This window comes from Zonotrichia leucophrys, chromosome 1 (assembly GCF_028769735.1).
Source record: "Zonotrichia leucophrys gambelii isolate GWCS_2022_RI chromosome 1, RI_Zleu_2.0, whole genome shotgun sequence".
In the NCBI taxonomy this organism is placed as follows: Eukaryota; Metazoa; Chordata; class Aves; order Passeriformes; family Passerellidae; genus Zonotrichia; species Zonotrichia leucophrys.
In genome coordinates, this window is record NC_088169.1 from 34,029,568 (window position 1) to 34,047,256 (window position 17,689).

The 17,689-nt window shown below is 40.1% G+C and overlaps 1 protein-coding gene across 2 annotated transcripts in view; it reads right to left on the reverse strand.

The window, feature by feature from the left end:
* Positions 1 to 17,689, reverse strand: part of SLC9A7 (solute carrier family 9 member A7) — a 69,467-nt gene that overhangs the window by 12,432 nt on the left and 39,346 nt on the right. Inside the window, exons 8-14 of one of the 2 annotated variants that reach the window (XM_064711516.1) lie at positions 15,700 to 15,805; positions 15,275 to 15,363; positions 15,052 to 15,165; positions 12,587 to 12,698; positions 11,088 to 11,241; positions 5,620 to 5,679; positions 1,066 to 1,129 (exon numbers count right to left, since the gene is read on the reverse strand). In XM_064711516.1, coding sequence (XP_064567586.1) covers positions 1,066 to 1,129; positions 5,620 to 5,679; positions 11,088 to 11,241; positions 12,587 to 12,698; positions 15,052 to 15,165; positions 15,275 to 15,363; positions 15,700 to 15,805 — 699 coding nt within the window. The remainder of the gene's footprint in view (positions 1 to 1,065; positions 1,130 to 5,619; positions 5,680 to 11,087; positions 11,242 to 12,586; positions 12,699 to 15,051; positions 15,166 to 15,274; positions 15,364 to 15,699; positions 15,806 to 17,689) is intronic. The other variant, XM_064711523.1, reaches the window with a different exon arrangement.

Genomic DNA, 17,689 nt, shown 5'->3' on the forward strand with positions numbered 1-17,689 from the left:
CAAAAAACCAACCAACCAAAAAAAAAAAAGAAAAACCCAACAACAAAAAAACCCCAAGAAACCCAAACAAAACCCAAGGCAGGAGAAGCCACTATGAAAAAAGCTAATCCCAAATACATTCATCTATCTCTGACAAGCCTGAACACCAGCATCATCATACAACACTTGTTCCCTAAGCATCCTCCAGATCCAAAGTTGCCTTGCTCAAGTAGGTTCCTACATAAGCAAACAGCTGTGCTGCTGATCTATCAGTGTCAAGCAGAACTCTGGAAGAGTGGAAACTAAGATCTGGACAGAGGAAACTCCCTCAGTTAAGCCTGAGGAATTTTTGAGTTGTTTTGGTTTTTTCCAGACCTTTCGTTCCTCCTGTGAATCAACTCTAGTTTATAGATGAGCAAAACTGCAAATTCTGCTATGAGCAACATTCTTCCAATGATCTATGCCAATAGCATATTTCAGGGGGAAAAAAAGTCAACTCTTGGGTTGTTACTGATGCATGGAAAGCTTCCCTAAAGATTCACAGCCACAGTTTGCAGAATACAAATGTCAATTTGCCCGTGCTCCTTCTGCTTCACCCAGGTGATGGGTAGTCCAGGCAGGATCCAGCTGGCATGTGCTTTGGTATACAAGAGTCAAGATCAGATTAGCAAACTTAATCTTGGATCCTAACCAAGCCCAAGGGCTAAAATTTGGTATCAGTTAAGGAAGAGGAGCCAAGAGTATTACCTCGGAACTAAGAAGAACTATTTGTGCAGTAGCATGCTAAGAGCAAGCATGTTGGGTAGGTAAGGGAAGAGGAAAGTGCATTGTTATACAGTGTATTAGTAGAATTGGGGAGGTTTGTGATGCCCCACATATACACAAAAATGTGACCATGACAGTGTTACACCCAAAATCACTGAATGTTTTTCAGTGGGCATTACTTGAATGTTACAAAGCAAAATCCCCTACTGACTTGCCAGCTAGGACAGAAAGGTTTTACCCACGCATACAACTTCTGCAGTTTTCTATTGTCTTAGTTATAAAATAAGAACAGCCTAATAGAGAAGTTATGTAATTACTTACTCCTTGTAAGACTTGAAAGCTGTCATTAGTAGGTGGAGGATCCTGATCTGGGTCAACTCCAACCCTACAGAAACATTAGGAAAACAAAGCAAGTGGTGTTACTGAGGGTTGCAAATGCTGTAAGTTTGGCAGAATGCATTTTAAAAGCACTTTAAGCACCCAGCAAAGCTGCATCAGAGAAGTTATAAGAATAGATTGAGGAAGATCTGTCCATTACTCATCTGCAGTTACACAGTTATAAATGAGATATGTTTGCACTCAAGAAACTGCTTTAACTCTATGTCACCATCAACACCTTCTGCTTACCTTTGCTCCCAATTTTTTTAGAACAATTGAAAACACTATTTTTGCCTTAAAAAGTGGATGGCATCCTCTTCAGTGGAGAGTATCCCTTATATCCAGCAGGAAGAAAACAGAAACTAAGGATTAAGCCCAGCCTAAATATTTCCCCAGCAAATAGCTGCCAGATAAATCTGTGAATGACTATAATATAAGATTTTAAAAAGACACACACACTCCATGTTTTAAAGCACTATGGGAAGCAAAAAAAAAAAAATTCTAAAAGGTCACAACATTAATTTGCTGCAAGTTTCATTCACTTAACACAGCCACAGTAGACTAGCATGTGGCCTGTAGTCCAGCCTCCCATCTAAGTGAGGAAGGGTTTGTGTAGTGAGGGGTTGACAGGATAATATGTTAAGAAGAAACTGTCTACTCACTTTTGCATGGTCAGAAAGCATCTTATTACTGAACCATCCTTGCAAATATGGCTCCTATACAAGACTGGCATTTAATCTTTGTAATTATGTTCAGGTTTTTCTGGTCTGGTTTGGGGGTAGACTGGACTTTCTATTTTATATCCTATTCATGTCCTGATCTCTGTCATTTCTTGTAGAACACAAACCTCCAACCTTAAAAGTCAGATAAGATTCTCGGTCTCAAATGTGTTGTGTTTCAGTCCCACCATGCCACATAGTAAGTGTGGGGAAACACATGTGACAGCCCTTTCAGACAATAAGATTTTGTTAACATTGTCACTTCTACTCTTTTGGAAGGGACTGAGCTGGTTTGGTGCAATGTCCTTGTTACTTGGACTTTTTGTCAGCTAATCATTTTATAGCCATGGTGTTTATGCAGCAGCCCTAAGCATCACCAGAGGCCAAGAGAACCTTGCTGGTCAGACCATATCATTGGTTGGTCACAGAGACATCATGCTCAGATCAAATAAAAAGAGAACTTTCAAATAGCTTCCAGGGCAGCATCTTTGATAGAACAATAGAAGAAGAAAAGTTTTAAGCCATCCTTGAGGACTCACAGCCATCTCAAGGCATCACATGAATTAATGTAGTTCAGGGAAAATCCAGAAGGTTGCTCTGCAGCAGCCTCATATAAAACTAGTGCTGACACAGTCCTTTGCTTGTATTTCTTTCTTTTTTTCTAAGCATCTTCTTCTTTCCTCATTACTTCCTTTTTCCATATATAGAGTCATCCCAAACTTTAGGTACATTTAGCCTGCAAATTCCTTGGCACTGACCAGCCTCTGAAAACCAGAACTGAAAACTTCACCAGTTTAGGAGAACACTGGATAGACAGATTGAGTACTGGATTGTAACACATGCTAAAATAAAACACCACACACAAGAGCTCTGAGAGCTCACAAGGGCTGAGGTGTTACTGCCTTGGCTATCACTGCACAAGAACAGGCTTTGGCAGGGAAACTGGGTTCTAATGCAGAAAGCTGACAAACAACATCAGGAAACCAACTCACTACAGAAATATAAGAGTATGCATTCCTTCATAAGCACACATGAAGATAAAAGAAAAATACTTGTGGCTTTCCAAACTGCACATGGGGGAAGGTTCAATGTGCTGTGCAAAGCAACCAGGCTCAGGTTGGCTGCATAGCTGACACTGTGAATGGGGAGTCCAAGAATTTTGTTCCAAAAGATGAACATAGCTCGCATTCCCCAAATAGTTTTTACTCCCTGGGCCACCTATTCACTTCATAGTACATAAGAAAACCATACAATTCAGTGTCTCAGCTTTTACTTGACTTACAAGGTTGTGCACTTGTTTTGAGAATTTTAACTGCCCTTAGGCAAGGGAATGGGGCATAATTGAAGACAAAAACAAGATAAAAACACTGTTCAGTGAAAAGTCATAGTATATCACAGACCAGAAATCTGGATTCACTGTTGTGCTGTAGAGGCAAAAAAATCTTTTCTATTTAAAATGGTTCAAATTTTAGGGAAAAAAAATCATACCACAAATGGTCCTTTCAATATTGAAATAGTATATCCACAGAGACTTGTCCATTTAACCTTTTTTCAAAGTTATTCTTCAAATGAATGTATATTTTGAATATTTATACATAATTATTTTCCATAAATCACATTTTAAAAAGAAAAAAATTACTCTCAAAGTCTGTTCTTCAGTTCAGAGATTAACACCAAATACATTTCCATTTTGAATTCTCACAATTACTTTTTGTATCTTTCAAACAATATGCTTTTATCCTCTATTCTAGCATCAACTGTATAGGAAGCTTAACTTTTTGGTAGCAAGCCTGCCTTTTTAAGTTTCAAGGATAAATACTCTTATCTCATGACAAGCATAATTTTTTTTTTGCAGGCCCAGCCACTAGAATTCTAAGTGTCACTTTTAGCACCTGAAACAAAACAATACCAAAAACCAGTCAAGTTTGTCCCAGCCTCCTTTACAGTGAAAAGAAGCACAGAAAACAGTTACTTCATCTTTGCTTAACTACTTCAATAATTAAAAGTACAAGTTAGGCTGATACATGTACATCTTCAACATTGATTTTCTTCTTATGCTGAAGAAAAAAAATCCATTTCATATGCTTAATATATTTTAAAAGCTTCCTGTCAATTACATGTGCTGCAAAGGTCAATATCAGCTCTCATTTATTGAACCTGCTTTATAAATTAAACTATTACTGGGTGGATTTACACAGACCCCCTCCCAGAGGTGGGAGGCAAAGGGAGGGCAGCCTTGCTCAAAGCATGTGGAGATTCCCAAGGCTGTACAGATAAGTAACTCTTAAAAAGGAGATTTCAGATGAAGAATATGAGCAGTCTTTCAGCTGTAACAATGCATATATGTTTCAAAATCAGTGAAAAATCCATTTATTTCCCCCATTGGAATAACTTTGGTATGTGATAGACACCTTATTCCTTCAGTACAGACAATTATTAGTAAGTAAAATTCAGACACCTTTATTTCAGCCGTGGGAAGGCCATTAGAATCTGTAGACAAGAGTATGCTATAGTAAAATTATTCCAATTTAAGGGTATTTCTTCACTCCTCCCTAATGAAAACGTCTTTTTAAGGCAAAAGAGGCTTTCCATGCCTCAAGATCTCTGTAACAGCAAAGGGACTATTCTTGATCTCCTAATGCCCAACACCAAACACAGCATTTCTGCCCTGAACTGACTCCTGGACTTCTTGGTCTTTATTCTACAGCTACAACTCCAGCACCACATGTAGGAGAGGAGCTACTCAGATTTGATCTCTCAAAAACGTTAAGCTTATGTATAATTCAGTAATTTAAACAGTGTGGGAGAAAGTGGTTCACACACAAAACTGAGCTAAGTGGATGGAAATGAATGATAAAAAGGCATACAGAACTACATCAAGTTTCCTGCTGCATCATCTTTAAATGGGTGGAATGATTTCTTCTGATACTTCAGAAACTTTTCCAGGGCCCTACAACACATGGATGACAAGTTACTGAAATAGCAGGCATTATGAGATTTAGCATGTGTAGTTACTACAGCCAAGAGTGACTGTAATAGATAATAGTTCTCAGATTGTCTGTACAAACTAACTCATTGCATCTCTGGCACATCTAGTGGTTTGCTGGAAACATTCAAGTGAGACAAGGTACATGAAAACCTTTCATTGCCCCATCCCAAAGGACTTTCTTTACACAAATATTTTGTATGTTTTTATGTGCACACACATATACATTGCCTATAGATGTCAGTTAGAGATTTATCTTATTTTAAATTCTCTCTCTAACCATTTATCTGCTCTAAAAACACCATGCCAGAATCCTAGTCTTCTCTGGTTGATATCTCTCTGTTTTTAAAAATGTATCCCCAAAAAGGCTGGGCTAAATCACCTATGAAGTTCCTTCCAAGCTGAAGAGTTACAAAAAATAACCTCAAGCAATGCTTAAGAATGCCTTTGTGATTAAAGATCATAAGATCAAATCCATTATTTGATCTTATAATCCTTTTCAGCTCTCAAGTCTTCCAAGGTCAGAGATTCGAGTTTTGCTTTATTAAATATCTATACACAGAGTGAAAGAATGTGTTTTATAGTTTCATTTTTTGGACATGATGTGTGATCCACACTCTCACAGCTCAGAATAAATGACTGGACTCAGAGTTGAGGAACATCTCTAGTACTCTCAGAAAAGAAGCAGCAGCAGCATGCCACAGTACAGAAAAAGAGCAAACACTCAGTGTTACAAAGATGAAGAAAGCCAAGCACCAGGTTAATGTGGTATCAAGGAAAGCACAGTGTCACCTGAAATACAGCCAGTGGCTTTCACTCATCTCTTCCACCGATGGAACATGGTCACCAACTCTGGTACAGTACAAGAATGAAATGTGAGTAACAAAATGCTCATGAGATGGGGGCTCTACAGAGCTCTTAGCAAAACAAAACAAACCAACAAAAAAAAATTCCATACCCAATCAAAAAAGACAAAACATACATGAAAAACAATGACAGAGCAATGACAAAGTGACCAAAAACCAAAAATTAGCAATAGCAGTAACTTGTGATTGACATATCCAGTAATATTCTTCATACATTCAGATCCCAGCTGGCAACTGTATTAATCTGTGTTAGTGACAAACTACACCCCCCAGAAACCAGATTCAGTTGCTCTCTTTGGTGCTGCACACAGACAGAGCCAACCTAAGGCAATTCCTACCCCTTCAGATGTGCACATGGCCTGAAAGAGAAAGAGACATCGCAGGAAGTGATCACGGGAAGCTGTACGTGTGTGAGAGGGGTCACCAGTACTGCCTGGTACCAGAGCACTCCAAATCAACTGGTAACAAGCCCTAAATCACTCCACTGCTTGAACTAAAAATTGACTATCAGTTTTTGATTTAATCTCCAGTCATAGCAGAGTCTGGTTTTACTCACTGCTTTGCCTTTTTCAGTTCTGTTTCTGGGGGTTCTTTTAGGTGCTAATGAAAGCAAGTTTGGTTTCCAGTATTTTTCACATACATTCCTTAGCAGCCTGTGGGGTTTTTCCCCATATTTTTCCATGAAGGCATGTGTCATGAACTATATATTGCTTATGTGAAATAAAAGCCCAGATGATCAGAAATCCACAGAGACCTCACTTTAGAAAAAGCAGGTGTACACACCCTGGTTGCAGGCTGACATCTTGACTAACCAAATATTTAAGGCCATAGCTTGTGATACAAAAAGCATGTACTCATCTAATCCTTGAATATTGAGGCAAATACCAGACTTGAGACAGCTTTGATTTGGATTCCAGGTTCAATAGCTCTTTTCCCAGGCCAACATACACTCCAGGTCAGAGTACTCTGTTCCCCAAGGCCATCACAGAGATGGTTCTGCATGTACAGCAAAAACTAAAATTAAAAACTGCCCAATAACTTCCCTTCTATGACTTCTTTCTCTTTCCTGTATCTTTGCCAAGTTAGTATACTAAAGTTTTCCCAGATGTCTGTAATGAGTACAGCATTTTTGGAAAATTTTAGCTATTTTTGAAGAGTTCAACAGTTTCTCAGAAGATGGCTGAGAAAGAAGAGAACTCCCACCACCATGTTTAAAAAAAAATTAAAACCCAATTCCAAAAAAACTCTGGAATTAGGAGAAGTTGTCTCAGGTTGTTCATAGGATGCCTTTGGGTATTTGTTTACTTCACCTAACCAAGACAAAGTCATTGTCTGGCCAAGGTTTGCCAGAGCTTGGCAGTTCAGCTCATGTCATCTGTGTGCTCTAGATGTGTCTCAACCCAACTTCTACTCCAGTGTGTCTCAACCAGATGTGTCTCACCCAACTCCCACAGTGTCTTCCCCACACTTTTCCTCTGTGGTCTGAATTGCTGTGTTTCAGAGAATGAGAAGAGAGAAAAGAAAACATCTCCCATGCTCACTTCCAGACTTCCAGAGGAACAGGTGATCTCTTTCCTACTAAGGGAAAATCCCAGAGGGGTGAGGCTGGAGATTTGGAGGCTGGACTATCCCACTATTAAGGGAGATTCAAGACTGATGGTGAAAAACTAGAGATTGGGAAAGCAGGAAGAACAGAAAAACTAGGGAAAGACAACTGGAAGGAGCAGTACAGAAAGAGATGGGCAAGGAAAAAGCTCACAACAGAGGGCAAAGGACAGCCCCTGTGTCTGTGCATCTGCCTTCAGGGCAGCAGAGAGTGGCTGAAGGCAGTGAAGGATAAAATGGAGAATAACCACCAAGCCAGCATGTTTACCACCATCCCAGTTAGCTGGATGAGAGTTAATGCTTCCATATTTCTTTTTAAGTTTCCTCTTTTACAAAAAAAAAAAAAAAAAAAAATCACTGAATAGAAAGTTCATTAAAGATTGTATATGCAAAGTCAGAGACATAAGGCACTAAATATCTAAGTTGGCATTGTCTGTGCAGGCTTTAGCTTTTATGGTGAAAAGAAATCTAAATTAAAGTGTGAGATACAATGCTTTGAGATTTATGGAAAGGTTTCTAAGTATAATTGAAATTACTTCATTAAAATAAGCAATGACTTCTGCATTTGCAGCAGGTTATGAAGGAGAGGAAGGCACTAATCTTTGTGTTGCTTCATTGAACATGAAAAGAACCAGGTCACTAACCCCTAATCAAAAGTGGAAAACACATTGTTTTGCAATACAAATGCTAGGAGTTCCCTTTTTTTTCCTGTGACAGACAAATGAAACAAGAAGTCAGCTATTTTTTTGAAAAGAGGAATTTTGCCAGCGGTTTTGATTTACACAGCTTTCAAGTTTGCTGAAACTGTTAAAGCTTCAGCCAGGAAATTGTTTCTTTGTTTAGGTCTTAAAGGATGAGACTATATTTTTAATATCTAGGTCGTGCTTTAGTTTCTAAGAAAAAAAAAAATCTACTACTAAGAAAATGTAACTATTTACCACTCAAATGTTCGATGTGCCTCACTGATAGTCAGCCAAGGAACTCTAACACATGATATCATGGCTTTAACTCCAGTTTCTGGTGATGGTTTTTAATTTTCTCAGCATCAAGTAGCAGAAATCAAAAGCATCTCAAGATCCTCTTATTTTTCTACTCAGATTTTGAAGTTGTGACCTCACTTTTCCAACCAGTTAAGCAGTAAACTGAAGTTAAGCCTCTGCTACAAACCATAGGTTCTTTGCTTAGCTGTATATAAAAGCCTGGTCAGTGGTCCCTGGTAACCTACCCTCTATGAAAAAAATCTACTACTAAGAATGCTGCTCATCAAATACCTGAAACTTTCAGAACACCAAGAGGAAGCAGAGGGTATTTTTTGCCAATTTTGCTCCTTATACTGCTTTTTATTATACCAAAGCCTAATTTTCATGTTCACTTCTCTACCCTTTACCTGCTTTTAATATTTAGTATCATGGGAGGGAGGGGACCAACAGTAAGTAAAGAACCAAGCACGCATCCCAAACACTACCCAGCTAATGGTGTGGCCAGAAGGTGTGTGCCTCTTCCTCCAAGCCACAGCCAAGCAATTCTGGATGCCTGTGCAGGCATTTCCCCTTGCATGCACACAGCTGCCTCCCCATGAGCTCAGAGCACCAGGCCAGGCTGACACTCCTGCCTCGAGTCAGTGCCCTGGTACAGCTCTGCTTAAATCATGCAGGCACCACCTTAAATAATCCCCTTGGGTTTTCATGTCTGTCCTGGCTTCCCTGACTTGCCCAGACATGGCCTTCTATTTGCCTCCACACTGAGGAAAGGCCAAATACTTCATGAGGATTTGGTAATGGCTGATTAGCCTGCCTTCCTTCCTGGTACAATGGGTATGACCTCCATCAGAACTGGACTCTTAGGAGCCCCCAAAAATCCTGACATTTAAATCCAACACACACATGGCATTAATTTTCTACATCACTTCATCTAGGAAGCAAACCGCTTTTAATCTTATAACCTCTTTTCTGCTAAATAATCCTGCATGTTCTCACTACTTATTTCCAGCCTCTGGCAGTCTAATTTAATGGGAAGGTTCCAAGGCTCAGCAGGCACCCTAGGGACAAGTTACCTATTGCTCAGCCTAGGGACTGCATCAGCACTGTGCACTGCTGCTGAGTGAGGCACTGGGACAGCACTGGGACAGCACTGGGACAGCTTCATCTCCTCCTGATTACCCCTTCCCCAGAGCAGAAGGGGAAGGAAAAGAGATAACTGGCATAATTTAAAAATTCAGCTGGAAAATAATTTATCCCACTTTTTAAAAAATCTGTAAAATCAGGATTACTTCTTTTTCCCCCCCAGCAGAAAGTGTTCTAACCACTGAGGGTACCTCATCAGCGCCAAGTTTCTAACTCTCCATCAGCTGCACAGGGCTGCCACCTCCTGGCACAAATCTGATTCCATGCCGTCCCAGAAGGTGCAGGCTGCATATCTAGCAGGCCAGCACCTACCGAGCCAGCTGTAAAAATCCTTCCTATGTAGAGATCCCTTGTTAAAGTTGTTATCCTTCCTTTGACAGAAAGTTAAGCCTTTATTTTCTGTCTAACACGCCAAAAAAGTGACAGCTAAAATTACTGCTTACTTGCAAGGATGGGTAAACTTCCCCCTAAAACTACAGCAAAACACTCAAAACTATGCTTCATTCAGCTACCTTTTGGTAGTTACTTCTCTAAGAATGGCACCATAGCCTTTACAGCTGTTCTGCCTTGTTGGTCACACTAATGCCTTTTGCAAGCCCAGCCACCTCAGGGATAAGCCTGGAATGGATATGGGGTTTGTGCTCTCTGCCTGCAGGACCAGCTCACCAGCCAGGCTTATGGAGTCTCACTACTGAGCTAGATTAGCCAAAAGAGGAAGTGCATAATCTGGGATGCTTCCTGGTTTTGATGGAGGAGGGTGGGAGGAAAAAAAGCTGCTACCTCAGAATGATTCTGCAGCTGGCCAAGGGCTGGGCCACATGCAGGAATTCAGTCCTGTCCTACTGCTGAGCCCTGTGGCAGAGGTAATGGTCGGCTGCACTCAGGGCTTGTACAGCCTGTATTGTTGTAATTCCCCTCTGTTTATCTTTGTCTCCCAAACTGCCAAAACTTCCAAAATTATAATATGTATGTCTTTAACAATGATTGATTTGTGATTCTCTAGCACTTCTCTTGATAAATAGTCTCAAACATCAAAGTACATGCAGTCAAAAGTACTAAGTATTAGCCAGGATTTATAGTCAGACATCTATAATCATGCAACTTACCATTTTCACAGATCTCCTCAAAACAGTATGAAACACACCCCAAAGATCAGCAGGATCCCATTTATCCCAGTTGCTTAGATAACATCAGGTTTTGTTTAAAGTACAGTCATCTTAGCACCACCCAGTAAAGAATCCACTGAACTTAAAAACCTTAACAGGCCCATTATGAAGAGCCAAAAGAAAGGGAACAGTCTTAGTATAATATGAAGTTTATATGGGACTAGACTGATTCTTTCTTTTCAATTTGGAGCTGCTTTATCAGGCAACACTATTCTATATCCAACTGGACTGACATAGACCTGGATACCTTTTTGCAGAGCACCAGGGCACCTTCAGGCTGAATCCCAGCAGCATCAGAACATTTTCTTCACCAGACTGCACTGGCACCTTCCTCTATAAAATACTATGTCCTAAATACCTACATATATATATATATCTATATAAATACCATGTTCTAAATTCTTCTAGCAAGCATCAAACAAGTTCTGTAGAGCTATGCCAAATTAGCATAGCTGCCTGTTGAAAAGTGAAGTTTCCCCAGCACAGAGCTGCATACCAACCTGATGTTCAGCCAGGACAGCATGGGGGTTGTGCCTCCACCAACAATCCACACAGTGAAAAACACGATGAGCAGCGTTGTTGAGAACATCATTTGGTGGGAGTAGGTGGCAGTATCTCGTATAGCCAGGGCAAATGCCATGGCTCCCCTGAGACCTATCAGAAAGAATGAAACAGCACAGCTTCAGAAATGCAGGCATGACTGTGGATAGCACAGCACCTTTCCTTGCTCTCTCTCACAAAGTGTCAGGCAGAAAGCACTGGGCTCCAGCAGCTTTTAATTTCCTTAGATTCCCTGACAAATTATGCCCTGGGACAATTTACAACAGAATGTTGTAATTCTCCTCATCTCCTATAACTTATAGAATCCACAGGTGCTGTGAAAAGGTGTAAATGCTTCCAGAAACTAACAGGAAAGGAAGACAGAAACAAACAAGTTGTGAACAACAGCAAAGCATTATGTAAGTTAAGCAACTCCCCGAATCAGATAAAAGTTCAGACTTTTCCAGTTGAATCCATAATTGAAATGTGAGTTCTTGACCTGACACTTCTATCAGCTATAAAAATAGTCTAATTAATTACATGGTCACAGGCAAACTATATCTTTCCTCCTCTCCTCTGCTCCCAGTTGTGAAACTTCACTAGCAAGAACAAGCCACGACATGGGACCACCTGCAGACTTCCCATGCAGAGGAATCCCAGGATGGTTAAGGTTTTAAGGAACCCCAGGAGTTCATCTGGTCCAATCCCCCTGTTTGAACAACCCCTGCTCCACAGGACCATATTTACAAGTCTTTTGAATATCTCTATGGATGGAGATACCACAACCTCTCTGGACAATTTATACAATGCTTGGACATAGTAAAAAAGGTTTTCTGATGTTCAAACAGAAAACCTCATATGTTCCAGTTTGTGCCCATTATTACCTCTGGGCCTGGCACAGGGCAGCACTGAAAATAGCCTGGGTCTATCCTCTTTATATCCTCTTTTGTACAGAGGACTCCCTGGAGCTTCTTGAGGATGCACATGTTTAGACACACAATGCATAATTTGCCTTAAATTACAAACTTGAACAGTTATCTGTGTGACAGAAATTATAAGGCAATTTAAGGCAAATACCTTGGTCCAATTAAATGAGAAAGGGTACCCATAAATACACCTCAATTTTCTCAGCAGGTATCTGTTTCTGCACAATGTGAATGTCCTCTCAGCTAGAAATAACCTTTTGGAAGAGATACATCCCAATTCTCCCATGTCCTCCAAAAGCACTTCAAATGAAAATGCTCTATCCCCAACATCAGGTGCTGCCTGCTGTGAGCAGGGGGCATTTCACCCACCCCAGGCATGGCAAACTTTCTGTAAAGGCTGAAAGACACAGGATGGCATGCTGCAACAATCAATCAGCAACCCTTCCCTTCAGGATGCATGAATGTGGATTACAAAAAGAGAAGGTAGCAGAGTCAATTTCTTATGAGTCAAAATTAAGACTTGTTGCTCTTACCTGAAAACATCATCATGTGCTGAAAGCTCCAGCTGATCTTATGTCTTCTGCCCAAATTCAACAAGAAGGAGAGAGGGTAGATATGTGCAGCTCTGCCCAAAAAGATTGCAACCTGTTTGCAGCTGAGGGTTAAGGATTTCTTTTTCCTGAGGTATGCAGTTTTTGGTACCCAGCTTTAACACAAATCTTTTGTTTTAGTGAGAGATTTACATCATGATATCAAGTGTTCTTCCTGTAGCTGTGTATCTAAAGCAGACTTTCCCCAATTTTATCTAACTTGTGCATTCAGAAGTGATTGCATTAAATGCACATTTTTTACTAATATAACTAAGTTTTTAGATGAGCAGTGAAATTATAGCTAGTATTAAAATGACTAATTTTACAAATGAAGGCTTTACTTTGGAAATTCACACTTTAAACAATTATCACCAGCACCATGCAATTTTGAGTTTTGGAACAACAGAAAGGCAGCCCTGTATACAGAGGGAAAACCAACTTAAGACCAGCAAGTGGCCACCCCATTATGATTCCTGCAGAGACAAAATATCCTAATGGCTAGCAAACAGCAGTACAGAGTTACTAAGAATAGAAATCCAAAAGCCATTTGTCAGCACTAGAATGAAGCTGAAAAAGAATAATGAAAAAGTATTGCAGAAATTCATGACAGTAGGTGGTAAGCATCCCCACTGTGGTGAACAACATCCAGGGAAGAATCAGAAAGCTGAAAACACTCTCCACTGTATAAAGAACATTTTGGGGAAAACTAGAGTAATGGGCTGAAATCCTATAAAGTGCCAACAGGCCAGAAGCCAAAGAAACACTGTTCATTTGCTGCTGGGATGGGAACATTAGAAGGATAATACATCTCCCATGGAAAAGAAATAAAGAGAATGTAAGAGCTCTAGACACCACTGGGTTGTTGCCATAACTAAAGTAAAGCAATACTGTCAGTAGGGAATATATCTAGGAAAATCAGATTTTGATTATTACTTTTTTCAATAACCCTCACATAACTATTCCAAGCAACTTTTAAACTGGTCCTTTTGAGGAAATCAGACATCAGAAGCCATCAAGACTAATGTATGTAGGGATAATAGCTAAGATTTTGCCAAGGATGCTGAGGCTCTAGCTTTGTCTTTACAGTCCAGCCTGTCACTTTCAAGAACTCTGTGATGTGTCTACATTTCACCTTTGCAAGTTGTTAACTCAATGGGGACCACAGGTGTTGAGTAAAACACGGGTGCTAGTATAGTTGCCCTCCTCACAAAGGTAGAAAAGCACTCAGGAGGTAACAGAGGTTAAGTGCAGTCGTAGAAAAATATGTGGAAAATGCATTAAAAGGCAAGTAGGCAGAGAAACAGCTACTGAAAACAAACCCAGGGCAGACAGCACAACTTGAGAGAAGATGGAAGGCCACAGTAAGCTTGAAAAGTTGCATTGTTTAGTACACCAGGTGTAACATTCTGTTCATATCTTTATCCAATGTCTGCCAGGCTCTGGAGCATTTCTTAGGTCAGAAAAGTGGACATGAGGAAACACAGGAGAAAATTTATCACTGTTCCAGAAAAAAGTAAATGGCCAAAGGAAAATAAATACAGATGTGGTAAATCCTGAGGAGTAATACAGAAAACAGTAGAAAAAAGAGAAAACAAGTACATCTCATACATGGCCATCCTTATATGTCCTTTCACAGGGTTTTACCTCCATTGCCAGTAGCCTTACTCCTACAGCAGGCAGAGGGAAATGAAGACTGGTTCCCATTTCTTCATGCACACTTATAATTCAGCTGAATTTTCAAGCAGCCAGGAATATAGTGAGGAGAGAGTTACACAATCCATTTCAACAGGGGCAGGATGCAGAGCTTACATGAGTGTGACTACTACAAAGTGCTCAGTTCTGGGGAGTTTGAGAGTCAGGTACCAAGTGAACCAGAGAAAATGGCAGAACCTTTAATTGTGTACCTTTCATGTAATGGTCTGCACCCCAGTTGAGTTCCTTTCTCCTCCCATCACCTGAGATGCTGACCTCTGGGGAGTTGCTCAAAGAAGATCTATGCACCCACATTCCTTTTTATGTATTTGTAGTTTGCCCCTTACCTTCTCAAGGGGCCACTGGAAGTAAAGAATTAATCCTTTTCTAGGTCTCCAAAGTTCAAATACAAGAACAACACAAGCAGTGTTGGCTGTGAATACCCAAAGCACCCAGAAAAGCATATTCATTTCTTTATCTAGTGAAATTATATGGCTTCTAACATTCAGGTACAGAGCCAACAACTATGTGGCACAGAGGCTTTAGGGCTTTGATGTAAGGAGTTACCAAAGATTTTTCTCCAAATTATTGCACCTGCAAGACATTAGGAACACTTAGGCCAGCCACCATTCTCTGTTTGGTAAAGCCAACAGACATCAAAAGTTTTTGGGCACATAAGAAAACAGAGAAACTTCACACAATGTGAAAAAGGATACAAAAGCTCCAATAATGAAAACTGGGCTGAATATGTGCTTCTGGAAAGTAAACAGTGCCAAGCCCATATAAGAAAATATGAAGTTCTCAGCCAGGAAGTGCAACACCTCAAAGAGCTAGAGAGAAAACCATCACATGTTAAAGGCCAAGTAAAAGATGCTGTAAAAACAAAAGTACATGGACTACTACAGCAATGCACTGTAAAAAAGGTGAAAGAAACCTTGCCTGCTTAGTGCGACTTCTTGATTCGACTGACAAGTTATTGTATGTATAATGTGCCTGGGTAATTCCACAGAAGAGGACAGCCACCACACCTGTGAACAGAACCACATGTGAAAATCAGTCTGCCTACTGCCAGCTCACAACACTTTCCCTTCACCAGATCCATTTAATTCATACATCATTCTTAACCTTGAGATTTTATGACTCTTCCATTCAAGTGAGTGAGACACTAGGTTAGGGAGATGGTGTCTGAACCAAATCATTGCCTTTGTTACACAGTGAGCTGCAGCTTCAACATTGGACAGAAGGCAAAAAAACCCAACAACACAAATTTAGGCACAGACATATTTCTCATTGAAAAGCTTTAGTGAAAAAGTGGAAAAACAGCTGCTGAGATGGACTTCTCTGCTTAAATCCAAGCAACTCACCGGTAAATCCACAGGCTTCTGCAAGCAAGAAAGTGCTCCAGGACATCAAGAAGAAGAGAGCCGTTTCCAGCAGGGGGAAGCAGTGCAACTTGGTAAACTTTGTCACGTTAAGTCACTTGTTAAGGGATCAAAAGGAAATCCTTTGGCTTCTCTGTTCCCAGTGCTTCTGAAAAACACTTTTATGTACTAACAGCCCATGCTTGTTGGAAAACAAAACACTTTTGATGCTGAAAAATGCAAATTCCAACACATCAAGGCAAACTTCAGACTCAACTTGCAACAATCAGTTTTGGTTATTTTTGTTGCATATCCATAGCATAAAGTGTGGGTCCACCTCTTGGAAGTAATATTATCTTATTCCATGGTTCCCTTTGAAGTGCTAGCAAGGAAGGGATATAGACCTGCTGTTCCTTTTAGACTGCGTGTGCCTTGGCTTTTCAGGGGATTGGTGGGGGAATGATGTTTTGTTCACCCTGCCAACCTCAATTATGAGTTATACTCCCACCTCCAAATAAAACATAAAATGCATTCAAAAGCATTTAATTTACAAAGCTATTCTGGACTACAGCAACCCTAAGATCAACAAGAAATTTTCTTCTCAGATTTGTTAATAAGTCTTTTCCAGCAAGCGCAGCTACTTCAGTACTTCTAGTTCAAAACAATTGCTGCCTACAAAATGAATTTCCTCTCCTTGTGCTGATGTGTTTTAGAGAAAAGGCCAACTGAGAGCAGCTCAGTCTTTCAAAGGAAAGAAAAAACAAGTTCATCTTGCAGCAGAGAGCAAAACCTGAGGAGCATCAAAGCACACCCTGAATTAACAATTCATACAGCTACTGAAGAAGCGGAACAGACTTTAGTAGTGTTAAATTTAGCTCTTCACACACTACAAAAAAACACTTTACCTATTTATAGAATCTTTTTGGTGTTGGTTTTTTTTCCTGAGCACTACTCTGGCAGCAGGTACACGCTGAACACACTGTATCTGAGGTGCAAACAGCTATGCACAGCTCATATGAAGGCAATCAGTGCCAACTCTCCACTCACACCCACTTCTTGCTGACATTCTCTGCTGGCTTGACTAGGGCAAACATATACTCCAGACACACCTTCAGTCATGACCTTGCTTTGTCAGAAGGTTGCTCTCAAACAAAGCCCAGAGCATCATTATAAAACACCAATTAATCTCCATGTTGGCATTACACCAAATGTAAAACACAGCATACTTTTTAAACAGCTGTTAATTCTGCACAGAAACCGCCTCTAAAACTTCTGAGCTCAACTGAATTCCTCCCCACCACTTCCCCCAAACAGATCTATTTTCTAAGATCATGCTTCTGAAGCAGTAACATCCACCAAAACAAAAATTGGAACCCATTTCTCCACAGAGCACTCGGATAATCCCAGTGCCTGGCTCAAGGGACATTCGTGGATACCTAGGGAAATTGGATAGCCACAGTCACTCCATGGGAGAGGAAGAGGTTGAACCTTGTTCCCCTGAAGTTAGGCCTTGTCAGAACCAGTTCCTTATTTCCAGTCTTTTCTGGCAGTTTTGTGACTCAAACTGTTTAACTTGCTGTTATCGTCAGTAACCACACCAAAATATTTCATTAAATCTGAAATTAAAACCTGTGCTCATCATTTTGGCGGAAGCTCAAAGCAAGAGGCAAGAAAAGAAAAATATTTTATTATTTCATGTAATTGATCAAATTGAAATGTTAGCTGAAACTAAATTATTCTTTATTTTTCTTCATTATTTTCTTTATTTGTTAGACATGGCCTTGTATTCCACATCTTTTCAAGCAGTCAGATGCTGCAATTTAGTAAAAATATAGAATGTGGTACTATAACATAACTATTAAAAAATAAACAGAGACAGCTTGCTGAAAGCCAGAATAATTCCTTGTATATTATCTGTATAATTTGGAAACTGAGCATTCTATCTATTCTCAAAGGACAGTGCATGACTCCCTTACTCAGAGAGGTACGGGTA